The 13394-nt window shown below is 39.8% G+C and overlaps 1 protein-coding gene across 2 annotated transcripts; it reads left to right on the top strand.

The window, feature by feature from the left end:
* Positions 1 to 567: 567 nt before the first annotated feature.
* Positions 568 to 13233, top strand: LOC104089447 (3-hydroxyisobutyryl-CoA hydrolase-like protein 1, mitochondrial). Of its 2 annotated transcripts, XM_009594349.4 has the most exons (14): positions 569 to 847; positions 948 to 1028; positions 1369 to 1437; positions 1577 to 1640; positions 2010 to 2089; positions 8380 to 8463; positions 9190 to 9274; positions 10111 to 10196; positions 10310 to 10431; positions 11252 to 11312; positions 12312 to 12410; positions 12498 to 12599; positions 12680 to 12721; positions 12848 to 13233. In XM_009594349.4, exons 1-14 carry the CDS (start codon positions 725 to 727, stop codon positions 12965 to 12967), a joined length of 1218 nt encoding a protein of 405 aa, XP_009592644.1. In that variant the 5' UTR covers positions 569 to 724; the 3' UTR covers positions 12968 to 13233. The 2 variants fall into 2 exon arrangements, with proteins under 2 accessions (XP_009592645.1, XP_009592644.1); XM_009594350.4 differs by lacking the exons at positions 1577 to 1640; positions 2010 to 2089 and having other exon boundaries at positions 568 to 847.
* Positions 13234 to 13394: the final 161 nt, after the last annotated feature.

The following is a 13394-nucleotide window of genomic DNA, read 5'->3' as shown; positions in this document are numbered from 1 at the left end:
TATTCATTTGTGTTTATTTGTGCAATTTATTTAGAAAAAAATGCAGATTTACTTATGTTAATAAATCTAAATATTAAAAGTGATAGAGTTATCATGAAAGAGGATGGGGAATAAATTGATAAGAATTTAAAGTCATCCCCTTAATTTGAGGGTTAGTATTTATTAGTTTCTAAACCTGATAATTATTGCACGTGAGCATCTTGTGCTACAATTGTTGTTAAATCTGCTATTTTAAAAATAAATCAAAAGCATTGTTATTTATTAAATAAATTCTTAATTAGTGCTCTACAACGTAAAAATCCCTTGTTTTTTTAAGCTTTAGCTATTTCTCAATCTAGAATTTTGTAGGATATTCCAAATAATCTAATATTGAATATTGTTTTATGGTCTGTGCCAAAATTTAGGTGCCAAAATACAGGGTTGAAGTACCTGGTCAGAAGGAATGGCCAATTTGTGGGCCTTTTTTGCACTTGTCAACGGAATTTTATTTTATTTTTGCTTCAAAGATGGCACATGTGACATGAAACTAATATAGAAAACTAGAAAAGCAATCTGAGGTTTGGCTCCTATTTAATGGTCACGTCAAATGTGAGCCGTTTTTGACAAGCAATCTGTGATTCTATCTCTTATTTTGCTGTTTCTTCTGTGTATCGAAGAAAAGACAAAGACTACTACTTTACCAATATAAAGAAAAATCTTTGACAAAAAGAAGCCAAACAGAAATATGCAGAGTTTCAAATCAGCAAGTATTTTGAGGCGTTTACTGCAGAATTCGCGCTTGGTTTCTCAGTCCAGAAGCTTTTGCAGTGTCTCTAGCAATGGCCTTGTTGATGAACCCGAAAGCACCGTCAGTTCTTCTGATTTTTTTTTTAAATTTTTGTCAATCCAATTTATGATTCTTTATCTAAAATTCCATTTGGTTTACAAATATGAATTGTATTTTTCAGGTGTTAGTGGAGGGAAAAGCTTCTTCGAGAACAGCAATCCTTAACAGACCCCATGTGTTAAATGCTCTCAATTATTCAGTTGTTAGTTTCCTGCCTTTTAAAGACCTTTACTTTTTACTTCTGTTTTTGCCATTTTTGAAATCGGTTGCTCTCTTTTTAGATTTTTGATTAAAATCGTGTTTTGAAATCAGAATCGTGTTTTTATGTTGAATTTGCTGTTGATTTGGTCTTGGGAATGACTATCCATGATACTGGGAAATCATAGTACTCCAGTTGGTTGTTGGCTATTTGAATTTTCACCTTATTGGTGAGAGTTCGATTCCCCACCTTGTAATCCCCTCCCTATTTCCCCTACACCCCATTTATAGTTATAATTTTTAAAAAATAAATAATAAAATCTCCCTGACACTGTTGTGTTTAGGTGGATAGATTGCTGAAGCTGTACAAAAATTGGGAAGATGATCCTGCTATTGGATTCGTGGTATTGAAGGTAATTTGTTGAGTAAATTTTCTGTTTGAATTTTTATATGGCTTCTCCTATTATTGTTCTTCTGGATTATTTTAAGGGGAAGTTACATATGTTAATCTACTGAGTAATAACTGAGTCACTCTATTCTTTAACGTTGAAGGGAAGTGGCAAGGCATTTTCTGCTGGGGGTGACATTGTCACTATTTATAATTTGCTAAAACAAGGTATGGTACGTCATTTTGACTGTTGTACTTCGCGGCGAACTTGTTCATATTCTGCTATGTTGCAAGTGATACATGGTTAGAGGACTTTTAGATATTTAAACACTGTCGGTAATTGTATAATTGGGTTGTGAAGAAGTTGTTTAGATGTGAATTATCTTAATTAAGCTATTTGTGTCGGTAGCTGGATGTTCTGTTGTTTTTAGTGAGTAGGCAATTGATATCTATTTATATTAGGGAACAATTAAAACGTTTCTGCATCGTTTTAAAAACTGCAGCAGGCATCTTCATGCTGCCAATTTTCTATTACCTCAATTTTAATTTGATCTTCTCCATTCTTTGTGTAATATTATTTGTATTGGATGGATGCAGGGAATCTTCAAGACTGTAAGGATTTTTGTTGGACAATAAATAACTTAGTATACGTTGTTGGCACACTCTTGAAGCCACATGTAAGTATCATTATTGTTCAAACATCAGATACTAAAAGAAGCTGTTGACTTGAATTTTCTTCTGTTTTCTGCCTCTCAGGCACTCACCCCGAGGCACTTACCTTTCATGAATCCTAGGATTGTACTACCACCCTCCAGGAGACAAGCCCATCGTGACCAAAACCCAGCTAGAACCTCCGGCGTACGACCACCCACGCGCCCTCACGCGCGGCCCTGTTCCGGCGACTTCTCAGCCACGCGCCAACGCGTGAGGCATATCCCGGCCAGATCTGACTTTTCCCCTTCAGACAGCCTCATCGCGAGGCTGTTCCGAGCCTTCCCGTCCAAAAAATTCCAAATTTCGACGACTTTTACTATTTTCCGGCGAGGGGTGAGGCTTTCTCCGACCAGACCTCACTACTCCTTCAGACAGCTTCTTCGCGAGGCTTTTCCGAGCCTTCCCATCCCAGTTCCTCCTAAATCAGAAGATTTCTTCTATTTTTCCGACGAAAATCTTGAGATTCAGGTGGCATTCTATGAATTTTCCGGCATCATGCAACACCGGAGCTACGGATAGTATTTTGGGACGGTCGAATTTAGATATGATGGACTCTAGAGAGAGAAGCTCCTACTTCTCTCTAGAATCTAGAAAGCTGGAAAACATGTCTTTCGTCAAAGCTGCCTCTTGACCAACCCTAGAACTTGGGAGAAGATGCCATCGAAAGCTCGACGTAGGACAGGAGCCGCACTTCTCGCTGTCTCAGGAGCACACCCTCAGGCGCAAGGGTTTCTTGGAATCTTGTCTAATTGGGTCTTTCTCCAAATGGGTTGGTTCTCCAGAGGCTGTTAGGAACTGGGCAGCAGAGGTATGGAACGTCAATGACGGACTGAAAATATCGCAACTGGGGGACACGCAATATCTCTTTCGATTTGTTGACGAGTCTCAAGCTTCAAAAATTCTTGTCAGAGGAAACAAGTGGTTTGATGGGAATTTCTTAAAGCTAGACAGATGGGTGGAGCACGATGGGTGTCTCGACCCTCGTTTCCCCGGCGAAACTTTGGTGGTCAATATGGTGGGGCTCCCGGTGCATCTTTAGTGTCTTGATCTATTTAAGAAGATTGGGGAAATCTGTGGGGTTTTTATTGATGTCACTTGCAGCCTACACGATCTCTCGCGAGTGAGGATTGTGGTGAGGAAAGGGGGCAGAATCCCTGTCTCTAATGTGGTGGAAGATGGCTACTTGAGTTACAGGGTTTGGTTGAGCCTTGAATTTTGCCCTATATTTATGCCTGTGGTAGTGGTGGAAGAAAAGGGAAGGTCAAATAGAAGGGAGGGGAGGGAAAATCAGTCTCTGAAGGGAGGGGAGGACTCATCGGATTAGTGGACTAAGCCGGAATCAGATGTTAGATCAAGAAGAGACGGGGGGTTTGAATTTGGGATCAGTGGACTAAGCCGGAATCAGGTGCTAGAACTGTTGAGGGAGATTGAGCAACTGTCTTTTTATAAAGTTGCAGGGAGGGAGTTGGGTAAAGTTGTTAAGCAAAATAATTTAGGGGACGTAGTGGTGTATCAGAGAAGGGGCCGGGTGTGTGACAGAGAGAAAGGGACCTCGGCAAGGGGTGGGGGTGGGGAAAAGGGGGCTATTGTTACTTATGGAAGTTAAGATTCTTTCATGGAATGTGAGGGAGATGAATGACCCAAACAAAAGGGCCATCATCAAAGTGGGAGTTAGGGAGGGGGGTGCCAACCTAGTTTGTTTTCAGGAGACCAAAATGGAAGTTTTGTCGGATGCGATCGTGAGAAGTGTCTGGGGAGGTAGTTGTGTGAAATATGACTGGGTCCTAGCAGCAGGAAGTGCCGGGGGCATTCTACTTATGTGGGATGATAGAAGCTTGGAGGTAAAGGAGATTAAGAAGGGAGTTTTTTCTTTAGCAGCTCTCGTCAAAGATAAAGTGAGTGGGGTGGAGTGGGGATTTGGGAGAGTGTACGGACCAGTAGGGGAAGGGTCCAAGGTGTCTTTCTGGGAGGAACTGGCCAATATTATGGGGGAATGGGACATTCCATGGGTTCTAGGGGGAGACTTTAACACTATTAGATTCCCGGAGGAGAGATTAGGGTGTTGTTTGATTTCTAGGGCCATGAATGAGTTTTCTGACTTCATCAATGATCACTTTCTCATTGATCTTCCTCTGTCTGGGGAAATGTTTACTTGGGCCAGGGCGGAGGATTCCAACTCAAGGTCTAGACTTGATAGATTTCTGATATCGCCCTCCTGGGATGAGCTGGTGCCGAATGTGCTGCAGATTCCTTTACCCAGGCTGACTTTAGATCATTTGCCTATCTTGCTAGATGGATGCAGAGGGAGGGGGGTGCGTGCTCCTTTCCGATTCGAGAACATGTGGTTGAAAGTGCCAGGATTTGGTGACAAAGTGAAAGAATGGTGGACAAGCTACGGTTATCAGGGTCACCTTCATTCCGTCTGTCGAAGAAACTCAAATTGCTCAAGGGAGATATTATTAGGTGGAATAAGGAGGTTTTTGGGAGGGTAAAGGTCAAAATGAGGGAGCTTATGCATGAAATGGGGGAATTAGAGAGAGGGGAAGGGGCGAGGGAGCGAGATGAATCTGAGAAAGCGAGATTGGGGGAGGTTAAGAGGGAAATAATCGAGTTAGCAATTGCACAGGAGACTAGATGGCGGCAAAAATCGAGGGTGCTCTGGTTAAAGGAGGAGGATTCGAATACCAAGTTTTTCCACAGGGTTGCGGTTGCAAATCGAATGAGAAACTTCATAGAGTCCTTAATTGTGGACGGGGTGAGGATTGAGGGAGAGGAGGAGGTAAAAGGGGCGATAGTGAGGTTATATGAGAACTTATACAAAGAGGAAGTTAGTTGGTGGCCTATTTTGGGGGGAATAGAGTTCGACCACATAGGGGAGGGAGACAATGAGTGGCTAGAAAGGGCTTTCGAGGAGGAGGAGGTGCACGAGGATGCGTCGAGTTGTGCTGGTGACAAGGCCTCCGGGCCTGATGGCTTCTCCTTGGCCTTCTTCCAGCTTTGCTGGGACACCATTAAGGGGGAGTTGATGGAAGTCATTGAATACTTCCACGTGAATGATGTTTTCGAGAGAAGTATCAATGCTTCTTTTATTACTATTGTGCCTAAGAAAGAAGGCACATTTTGTATCAGAGACTACATGCCTATCAGTCTCGTGGGGAGCATTTACAAGATTATTTCTAAAGTGCTCTCAAACAGACTCAAGAAGGTTCTTGACGTATCTGTCTCGTCCTCCCAAAATGCGTTTGTGGAAGGTAGGCAGATCCTAGATGTTGCTTTGGTGGCAAATGAACTTGTAGGCTCCAGAAGGAGAAATAGAGAACCCGACTTACTATGCAAGTTGGACCTTGAGAAGGCTTTGGACCATGTTAATTGGGAGTTCCTGGATTTCATTATGATGCGGATGGGGTTTGGGGAAAGATGGAGGGGATGGATCAAGTTCTGCATTTCCTCAGTCAGATTCTCTGTCCTGGTTAATGGTAGCCCGTGTGGTTTCTTTGGCAGCTCCAGGGGTCTCAGGCAAGGTGACCCCCTATACCCCATGCTATTCATTCTAGTGATGGATGCTGTGAGTAAAATGATGGATCGTGCGGCGGGTGGAGGCTTATTGAGAGGATTCTCAGCTCCGATCGGGGTGCTCAGTGCCCGGAGAGTCTCTCATTTGCTTTTCGCAGATGACACCCTGGTTTTCTGCGATGCCGATATGGATCAGTTGACCTGCCTGAAGCAGGTCCTGCAGTGGTTTTAGATAGTATCAGGACTCAAAATCAACCTCGGTAAGTGTGAGATTTTTCCGGTGGGTGAGGTTGCTAACATTAATGCTTTGTCTCATGTTCTCAAATGTAAGTTGGGCTCTCTTCCCACTACTTACTTGGGTATACCATTGGGCGCTTTACATAAAGATACTACGGTTTGGAATTAAGTCATTGAAAGGGTTGAAAAAAGATTAGCAGGCTGGCAGAAACGGTACTTGTCAAAAGGCGGTAAGGAAGTGCTTATCAAAAGCACTTTGTCGAGTATCTCTACCTATTACTTGTCCCTGTTGCAAGCTCCCGTGAGCATTACAGAAAAACTGGAGCGACTTCAAAGGAATTTTCTTTGGAATGCAACGGATGGAACTAGAAAGTTTCATCTAGTTAATTGACAGAAAAGTACGATTCCACGGGAGAGGGTTGGAGGACCAAGGCAATCACAACACCGTTCGGGTGTGACATGTTGAGGAGCATCATGAAGAACTAGGAAGCTTTCTATGGCAACATCACTTACAAGGTGGGAGATGGAAGGAGAATCAGCTTTTGGAATCACAGGTGGGGTGGAGAGGATACTCTGAGGGCCTCTTTCCCCCATGTCTTCAGAGTTTCAAACCAGAAGGAATTGATTGTCCAACAGATTCGCGGAGCTCCAAAATTTGTTGGCATTGATATACGGGCAAGACAAGCCCCATCCATCTTGCGATTCTTGGAGATGGGGGTTGCGTGGCGATGGTTTGTTCACCGTAAAGTCCTTTTACCAGAGTATGTTGGTGAGAGAGGAGGCTACTTTTCCATACTCCTCGATCTGGATTCCTAAAGGCGCCCACGAAGGTGTGCTTTTTTGCATGGCTAGCGGCGAGGGGAGTGATCTTGACAGCTGAAAATCTGCGATAGAGAGGAATTACACTTGTTAGTTGGTGCTACATGTGTAAAAGCTCAGGGGAAGAAGTTGATCATCTTCTGTTGCATTGCCCTGTGTCCTCGGGTTTGTGGAGGGCAATCCTGAATCTTTTTGGTGTTCAATGGGTGATGCCAAACACTGTAAAGGACATGCTATATAGCTGGGCCGGTTTTCGCAGAAGAAGCAAGCAAAAGGCATGGAAGTTCGCCCTGTTAGCTCTCATGTGGATAGTTTGGGGAGAGAAAAATAGGAGAGTTTTTGAGGGGATTGAGTCTCCTTTTTCACATCTTAAGAATAGTCTTTTATCTTTGATCGCTTTTTGGTGCACCCATATAGCCCCTACTTGTGTAGAAGATTGGGCGACTTTTGTAGAGAATCATGTTGTGATGTAAATTCTCTACTTTTTGGTATACTTCTTGTATGCGGGAGCTTTTTCTCCCTTTTGATTAATACAATTTACCTTATCAAAAAAATAAATGTTGTAGTTACATGTCTTTTATGTTGTGATCTAACTGTGCATCCAGACTTCCACATAATAAAATATGCTTCTGTAGTTGGAACCTAAGAATTTCTAAAAATATATGTAAGTTCTATTAGATGGTGAATCAACATTTTCATCTTATATTGGCCAATGCATATTGAAATTTTAACACCTTTGTACTTTATGCTGGCAGTTTCAAGGATACTCTTATAAAAATATCTGGATTTATCTTTTATCAAAAGAAATATCTGGATTTATTAGAAGATTACTTGGTTCTGTTAACTGGATTCTCTCTCATCTTATTGTGACTAAGCTGCTGCAAAGGCAGCACCTCGCCAGTTAATTACACCAATCACTTCTTTTTGAATTAAAAAGGTATTCAGAGAGGTTAGATGTGTCTTGCCAAAGTTTGATTGGATCTTATTCACAAAATTGGATCTTATTCACAAACTTGAAATGGTAGCAACATTACGATATCATGCTGGCTGCTATACAATCTTCATAACTATGCCTGTTGAGGAAAATATAATCAGTCACATATTCATAAGTTTAAAGAACCTTCTTAGACAAATGCAAATTTGATTCAATTATTCATAGATATTCAACTCCATTTTCTTAGTTCATTCACAGTTCTCTTGCTGCTGTGTTCTTTGACTTCTGAAATGAAAGATTTGGGATAAGCTATTGTTGATGCTCAACAAAGTGGTCACCTGTTTAGACCTATACTTTGTCTGTTCCTTTCTGCCCATGAAATTATATCTCCTCAATTTTGGAAGTTGTTTGTTTTGTTAAAATCATGTGATCATTTTCTGCTTTGACAAGGTGCAACCTTAATGGTCTTTTTTTTCTTTTATTAATCATAATATACGTCTTTTTTTAGTTCAGAAATCCGGTGTGCGTTTATCAGTAGTTATATCATCCTTATCTCTTTGTATCTTTTTATCGACTAGAGCCTTTTGCGCACTTTCTGATGTGAGTTACTTCGCTCTCTCACCTCCTCATTTCCATGTTAAAGGAATTCAGTCATTGCATATTCAGTACTTGTCATACTTCTGTTGACATTAGCTGGTCCCTGGATGCGGTTTCCAAGTATAGATATTAATCCTCAGATGCCATATGCAGGTTGCTCTTTTGAATGGAATTACCATGGGTGGTGGGGCTGGCATCTCAATTCCTGGAACTTTCCGTGTTGCAACTGAGAAAACTGTATGGAAAATATTAGTTGTATTTTGTTTGCATAAGTTTTTCATTTGTTGGTTCAGAATAAATTCTCCTAGTTCAAGAACTGCTAGACTACATTGCTAAGTAATGTGAAGTTCCATTTGTGCTCTAAAGCTTAGTGACTTCACATATCATGAACTTTCTGTTCTTTTAAATCTGAATAAGTTCTCTTCAGGAAGAAGTTCAAATCCTAGTGCTACAAACTTATTCAGCAAATTTTTCCTCTGCCCCTTCTCTTGCTTTTCCTCTATTGACTGTTTTGGCCTCATTAGTTATTCTCTATTTATGAGTTCAACCGAGTTAATTTGATAAAATTCATCTTTTAATCTTCTTAAATTGAATGCTCTATATTGATGAAATTTCTTTATACCAAAAAATTAAATAGTAATTACAATTGTATATTATCAAATCTTTTGACTTTTCGTGATGAAGCTTGTTTATTTCCGTTATATATGACTTATAACCACAGGCTTAGCGTTTGAAGTGCTGAAAACATTAAGATATCTTGGTCTTATTTAAATGCTATGACCTGATTTTAAATTTCTCAAGAACTAAAGGAATGTGCAGGAAAATAAATTTTTTATCGAACTTAATAGTCAAAGAGTTCTATCAAATTTGGCCGGTGTGCGAGGTGATAGTTTAGGTGTTTCAAGTGCTGTTAGATTGATTTTTCAGAGTTCTTATAAGGGTATTGAGTCTTGTATCATGTAGGTTTTTGCCACACCAGAAACATTGATTGGTTACCATCCCGATGCTGGGGCGTCATTTTACCTTTCACACCTCCCTGGTCATTTGGGTAAATTCTTTTGCTGATCTCATGCTGTGGTTTGGATTCATCAATAACTTCTATCATGTCGTGTAGCTGATCGTCTTTCGTGATGAATTATCTAGTTGGAAACTACTTTTCTGATCCCCCCTCTCCCTAGCCCCCCCCCCCCCCCCCCCCACAACACACACACACACACCCCTCCTCTTCTCTGGGGAGATGCCCATCTTCTATGAGAAAAAATAAGCATGTCATATCTGGACGTTTCCCTTCTTATATGCTTGTTATCAAAATATTTGTACTAACGTGATGTTCTTTTTACTTCATCTTATTTTTCCCTATCTCTTTGGAACTAAGCTTGTGTTCCTCCTCCTGTTTCGTGTATTTTGAAGATTATGACTTTGAATCCTGCCTCTGTTCAGAATTTGTCTGGACTGCCATTGTTTCTTTTTTTTTTTTAAAAACAATTTAACTTCATACGATGATGTTAATATGTAGTTCTGTCTATTTAATATTTAGCTTTAAATGGTGGCAGACTAAAATTAGTGGATTACAAGCGTTTTATTTGTGGATATCACCGATAACTCATAACTCATGCTAGATCATGTAGCACTGCATCTACATGGTTGGCTCTTTGATGACTTCATATTCTATGGCATATAAATGTTAAGCAACCTAATGCACTCATGTCAGCTCATGTAAGCCCTATCTATCTTATGCTACTACTATTTTGTGGTTCCAAGTGGAATATGTTTTTAGTATGCTGCCTCTCTCTCTGTCTCTCATCTGTTTCGAGATTTGCTACTGCCTAAATGAAAGAAAAAATCAGCATGGAAGAAAGCAATTTAAATGTTTTCAATTTGCAGGAGAGTACCTGGCCCTAACTGGAGACAAGATCAATGGAGCAGAAATGATATCCTGTGGGCTTGCCACTCACTACTTACACAGTGCAGTAAGTCTAATACCTGTGCTTAAATTTGTTTTGCACCTAGGTACCAATAGCATACTTTGGTTATTTGACTTTTGCTCTGAAAACTGCTTCTCTGCCTTCTCCAATCCTCTCAGAAGCTTCCCTTAATTGAGGAACAACTTGGTAAATTGATGACTGATGATCCCTCAGTGATTGAAAGATCTCTTGAAAATTGTGGAGAGATTGTCCATCCAGATCCAACAAGTGTACTTCACAGGTACCTGTCATCCTTGGTAAACATGTAAAATGTAATGTCCATAAATATGTTAGTTCTTGCTACAGTTTGAAAGGGGGTGGACTGATACAAATTACCATTTTGTGTTATGGGCTGCTATTGGATTTGAAACACCTTTTCTAGTTGTTAATCAAGAATATATACCACACCAGTCAGCGGATTCCCTACCTACATCTTCGGGGAATCCCGTACACATTTCTTATAGAACATAGAAAGAAGCTCTTGGTTAATTGATTGAAATCATAAATGGACACACTGCAGCCTTGCTTCAATATCTTACCTGCTGTTGGAAAGCAAGTTATAGGTTTAATTGGATGAGACACTTGGCCTTATTTCATAACATTTTTCATACTACTCAAAAAGAAAGAATTGCAAATCAATCTCTTACTTTCTTCTTCGAGGAATCAAATTGGTAATTTCTGGTAAATTGTTTAATTTAATAAACACAAAATCCTGCAATTAGCTCTTCATATTTAGCTTCATTAGATTTGTAAGTGGCGAAATTGTTTTTTCCATTATAGAGAAACTGGTAATGGCACCAACTTTTCCTTGAGTTATATTAAAATACATCAACTAGTGGAACAAATTTTCAGCTCTCTGAAAATTCACACTTCATTCTTAAAACTTTGTGGTTCATGATAACTTTTGTCATAGTTTCGCATGGATCTTTTGGTTTTTGTATGTACTCTTGTTCAACCTTTTGTTTTTATAAAAAGAAATTCTTATCAAGTTTGTGTGGTCTTGCTTGCAGATCAATCTGTATTTGATAGCTTAATCTAATCCATCTTTTCTCTTTCTTTAGGATTGAAACTCTCAATAAATGTTTCAGCCATGACACAGTCGAAGAAATTATTGATGCTTTGGTGAGCATATAGTTCCTCTGAATGTGTAACTTGTTTCCCAAATATATGCTGAAAAGGTCTCTGAAAGATACAAAATTCTGATGTTATTTGTTTTTAATTTGCTTAATATCTCTAGTGAGAAAAGAAAGAACAGGAATTAAACATGTGGTATTCAGAAGGTAGAAGCCTTGCCAACATAGGAGGGCGAAGTAAGCCTATATAGGATAGCACATCTTAATTCCACTAGACTGGGGTGTGAAGGCTATTACCGGGTAAGAAACTCGATCAGATGGGCATAGAGTCAAACCGTGGCCAGTAGAAACATTATTCTTTTCTAGAACGGTGGTGTTTGGGCCAATTTGCTCGCATCTCGACTATTCTAGCAGGTACTTGCTACTCGCCAAATATTAGGGAGATAGGAAGAAATCACCTAGCCTTTGTCTCTGACTCTCTACTAGATTTGAACCTAGTCTCCCATGGTTTTCACTGACTTCATTGACTATTAGGCTATAGTCTACACCCTTAGGTGCCAGTGGAAACATAATTTTAGTTGATCAATGCAATAATGTTCAGCATCTGATTGCTTTGCTTTTAATACCTCGGCCATCACAAGTTACCACTATTTGAAAAATCTGAAACAACACAATGATCATTGCTCAGCATACTCTTTGCTTGCTCCCCGGGGTTCAAAATGTACCTATAGGTCCTAGTGCTATTGTCACACTAACCTATATCTATCATTCTTTGGGCAAAGCATATTGTGGAAATTCTAACATCCCCATATAAATTGCACGGAGAAGCCTTTAAATGCTGCACTTTTTTGCACCATAGTACAAACTGAGTCATTTGCGTTTGCATCTACAACCTCTGGGTGCTCTTTCGAGCGAGATGGATTTTCATTTTGTTTCTAAAATACTGACACTAACGTATTTAAGTAAACATATAAAGTCTACTACATGCGTGGAAGTTTTGAAGGACGGGTGTGATTACATTTTTAAAAAGAAATTTGAATTTTGCCAGGAAAGTGAGGCAGCCAAGAAGCATGATGCATGGTGTATTTTAACATTGAGAAAACTACGAAAAACAACCCCACTGAGCTTGAAGGTTTCACTGAGATCTGTAAGTTTTTTTTAGATAGAATGTTCTCCTTTTCCCCTCTGCCATCAGGGCATTGTGAGATGACCCTCCAACAATGCTTCCGATCAGATACGCGAAGGTAGACATCAAACTCTGGACCAGTGTCTAATTCGTGAGTATCGAATGTCAGTGCAAGCTTTCTCTGGACAAATAACTAATGACTTCTGTGAGGTAATATATGCTGCTCAAAAAAGGTCTCAGTGCTAAATTCCGTAGATGATCATCACAGTGTACTAATATCTTCCTATCAGGGGGTTCGTGCACGGCTTGTGGATAGAGATTTTGCACCTAAGGTAAATCAATATTATTGTGGACCAATATGCTATTTTTATGAATTATGATCCCCTTCCCGGAGGAATTTTCCTAACAGTAAACTTTAACCTTGGAGAGCATTTCTTGATTTTTGTTAAAACGTGCAGTGGGATCCTCCAAGCTTGGATAAAGTAACAGATGACATGGTAGATCAGTATTTTTCTCGGCTAACAGCATTTGAGCCTGAACTAGAGCTACCTACACAGCAGCGAGAAGCATTTACATAATCTTTGGGTAGAGCAACTTCTCAACTTTGAAGCTAGCAGAAGAATAAGAAAAGGAGAAAAAACAATCTGTGAATGTCATTTGTCTTTCTTTACAGAATAAACATTGAGCAGTTAAGTCTGGATATAGTCGCATTTGCAAATCTCTTTTCCGTACATAGATCAAAACATTTCTTTTTTGTAACCAAAAAACACAACTTTTAGCTAGTAGGCCGTGGGGATTAATCCTCCCTATTCCAACTTCAGTAGAGTAATTGATTTTTACACTATCAGAGCGTTTTAACTTATTTACTATATTACCAAATTAGGTTTGTTATAAAAAGTTACAGTACTTTTTACTAGGTCATTTAACCTAGTGGTATTGCATAAAAATAAAAATATACATGAAAACACATACGGTCAAACTCTGAATTGATACAGCCACAGACAC

This window comes from Nicotiana tomentosiformis, chromosome 1, assembly GCF_000390325.3.
Source record: "Nicotiana tomentosiformis chromosome 1, ASM39032v3, whole genome shotgun sequence".
NCBI lineage: Eukaryota > Viridiplantae > Streptophyta > Magnoliopsida > Solanales > Solanaceae > Nicotiana > Nicotiana tomentosiformis.
The sequence above is the reverse complement of the archived record's forward strand: the minus strand, read 5'-3'. Positions and strand labels throughout refer to the sequence as shown.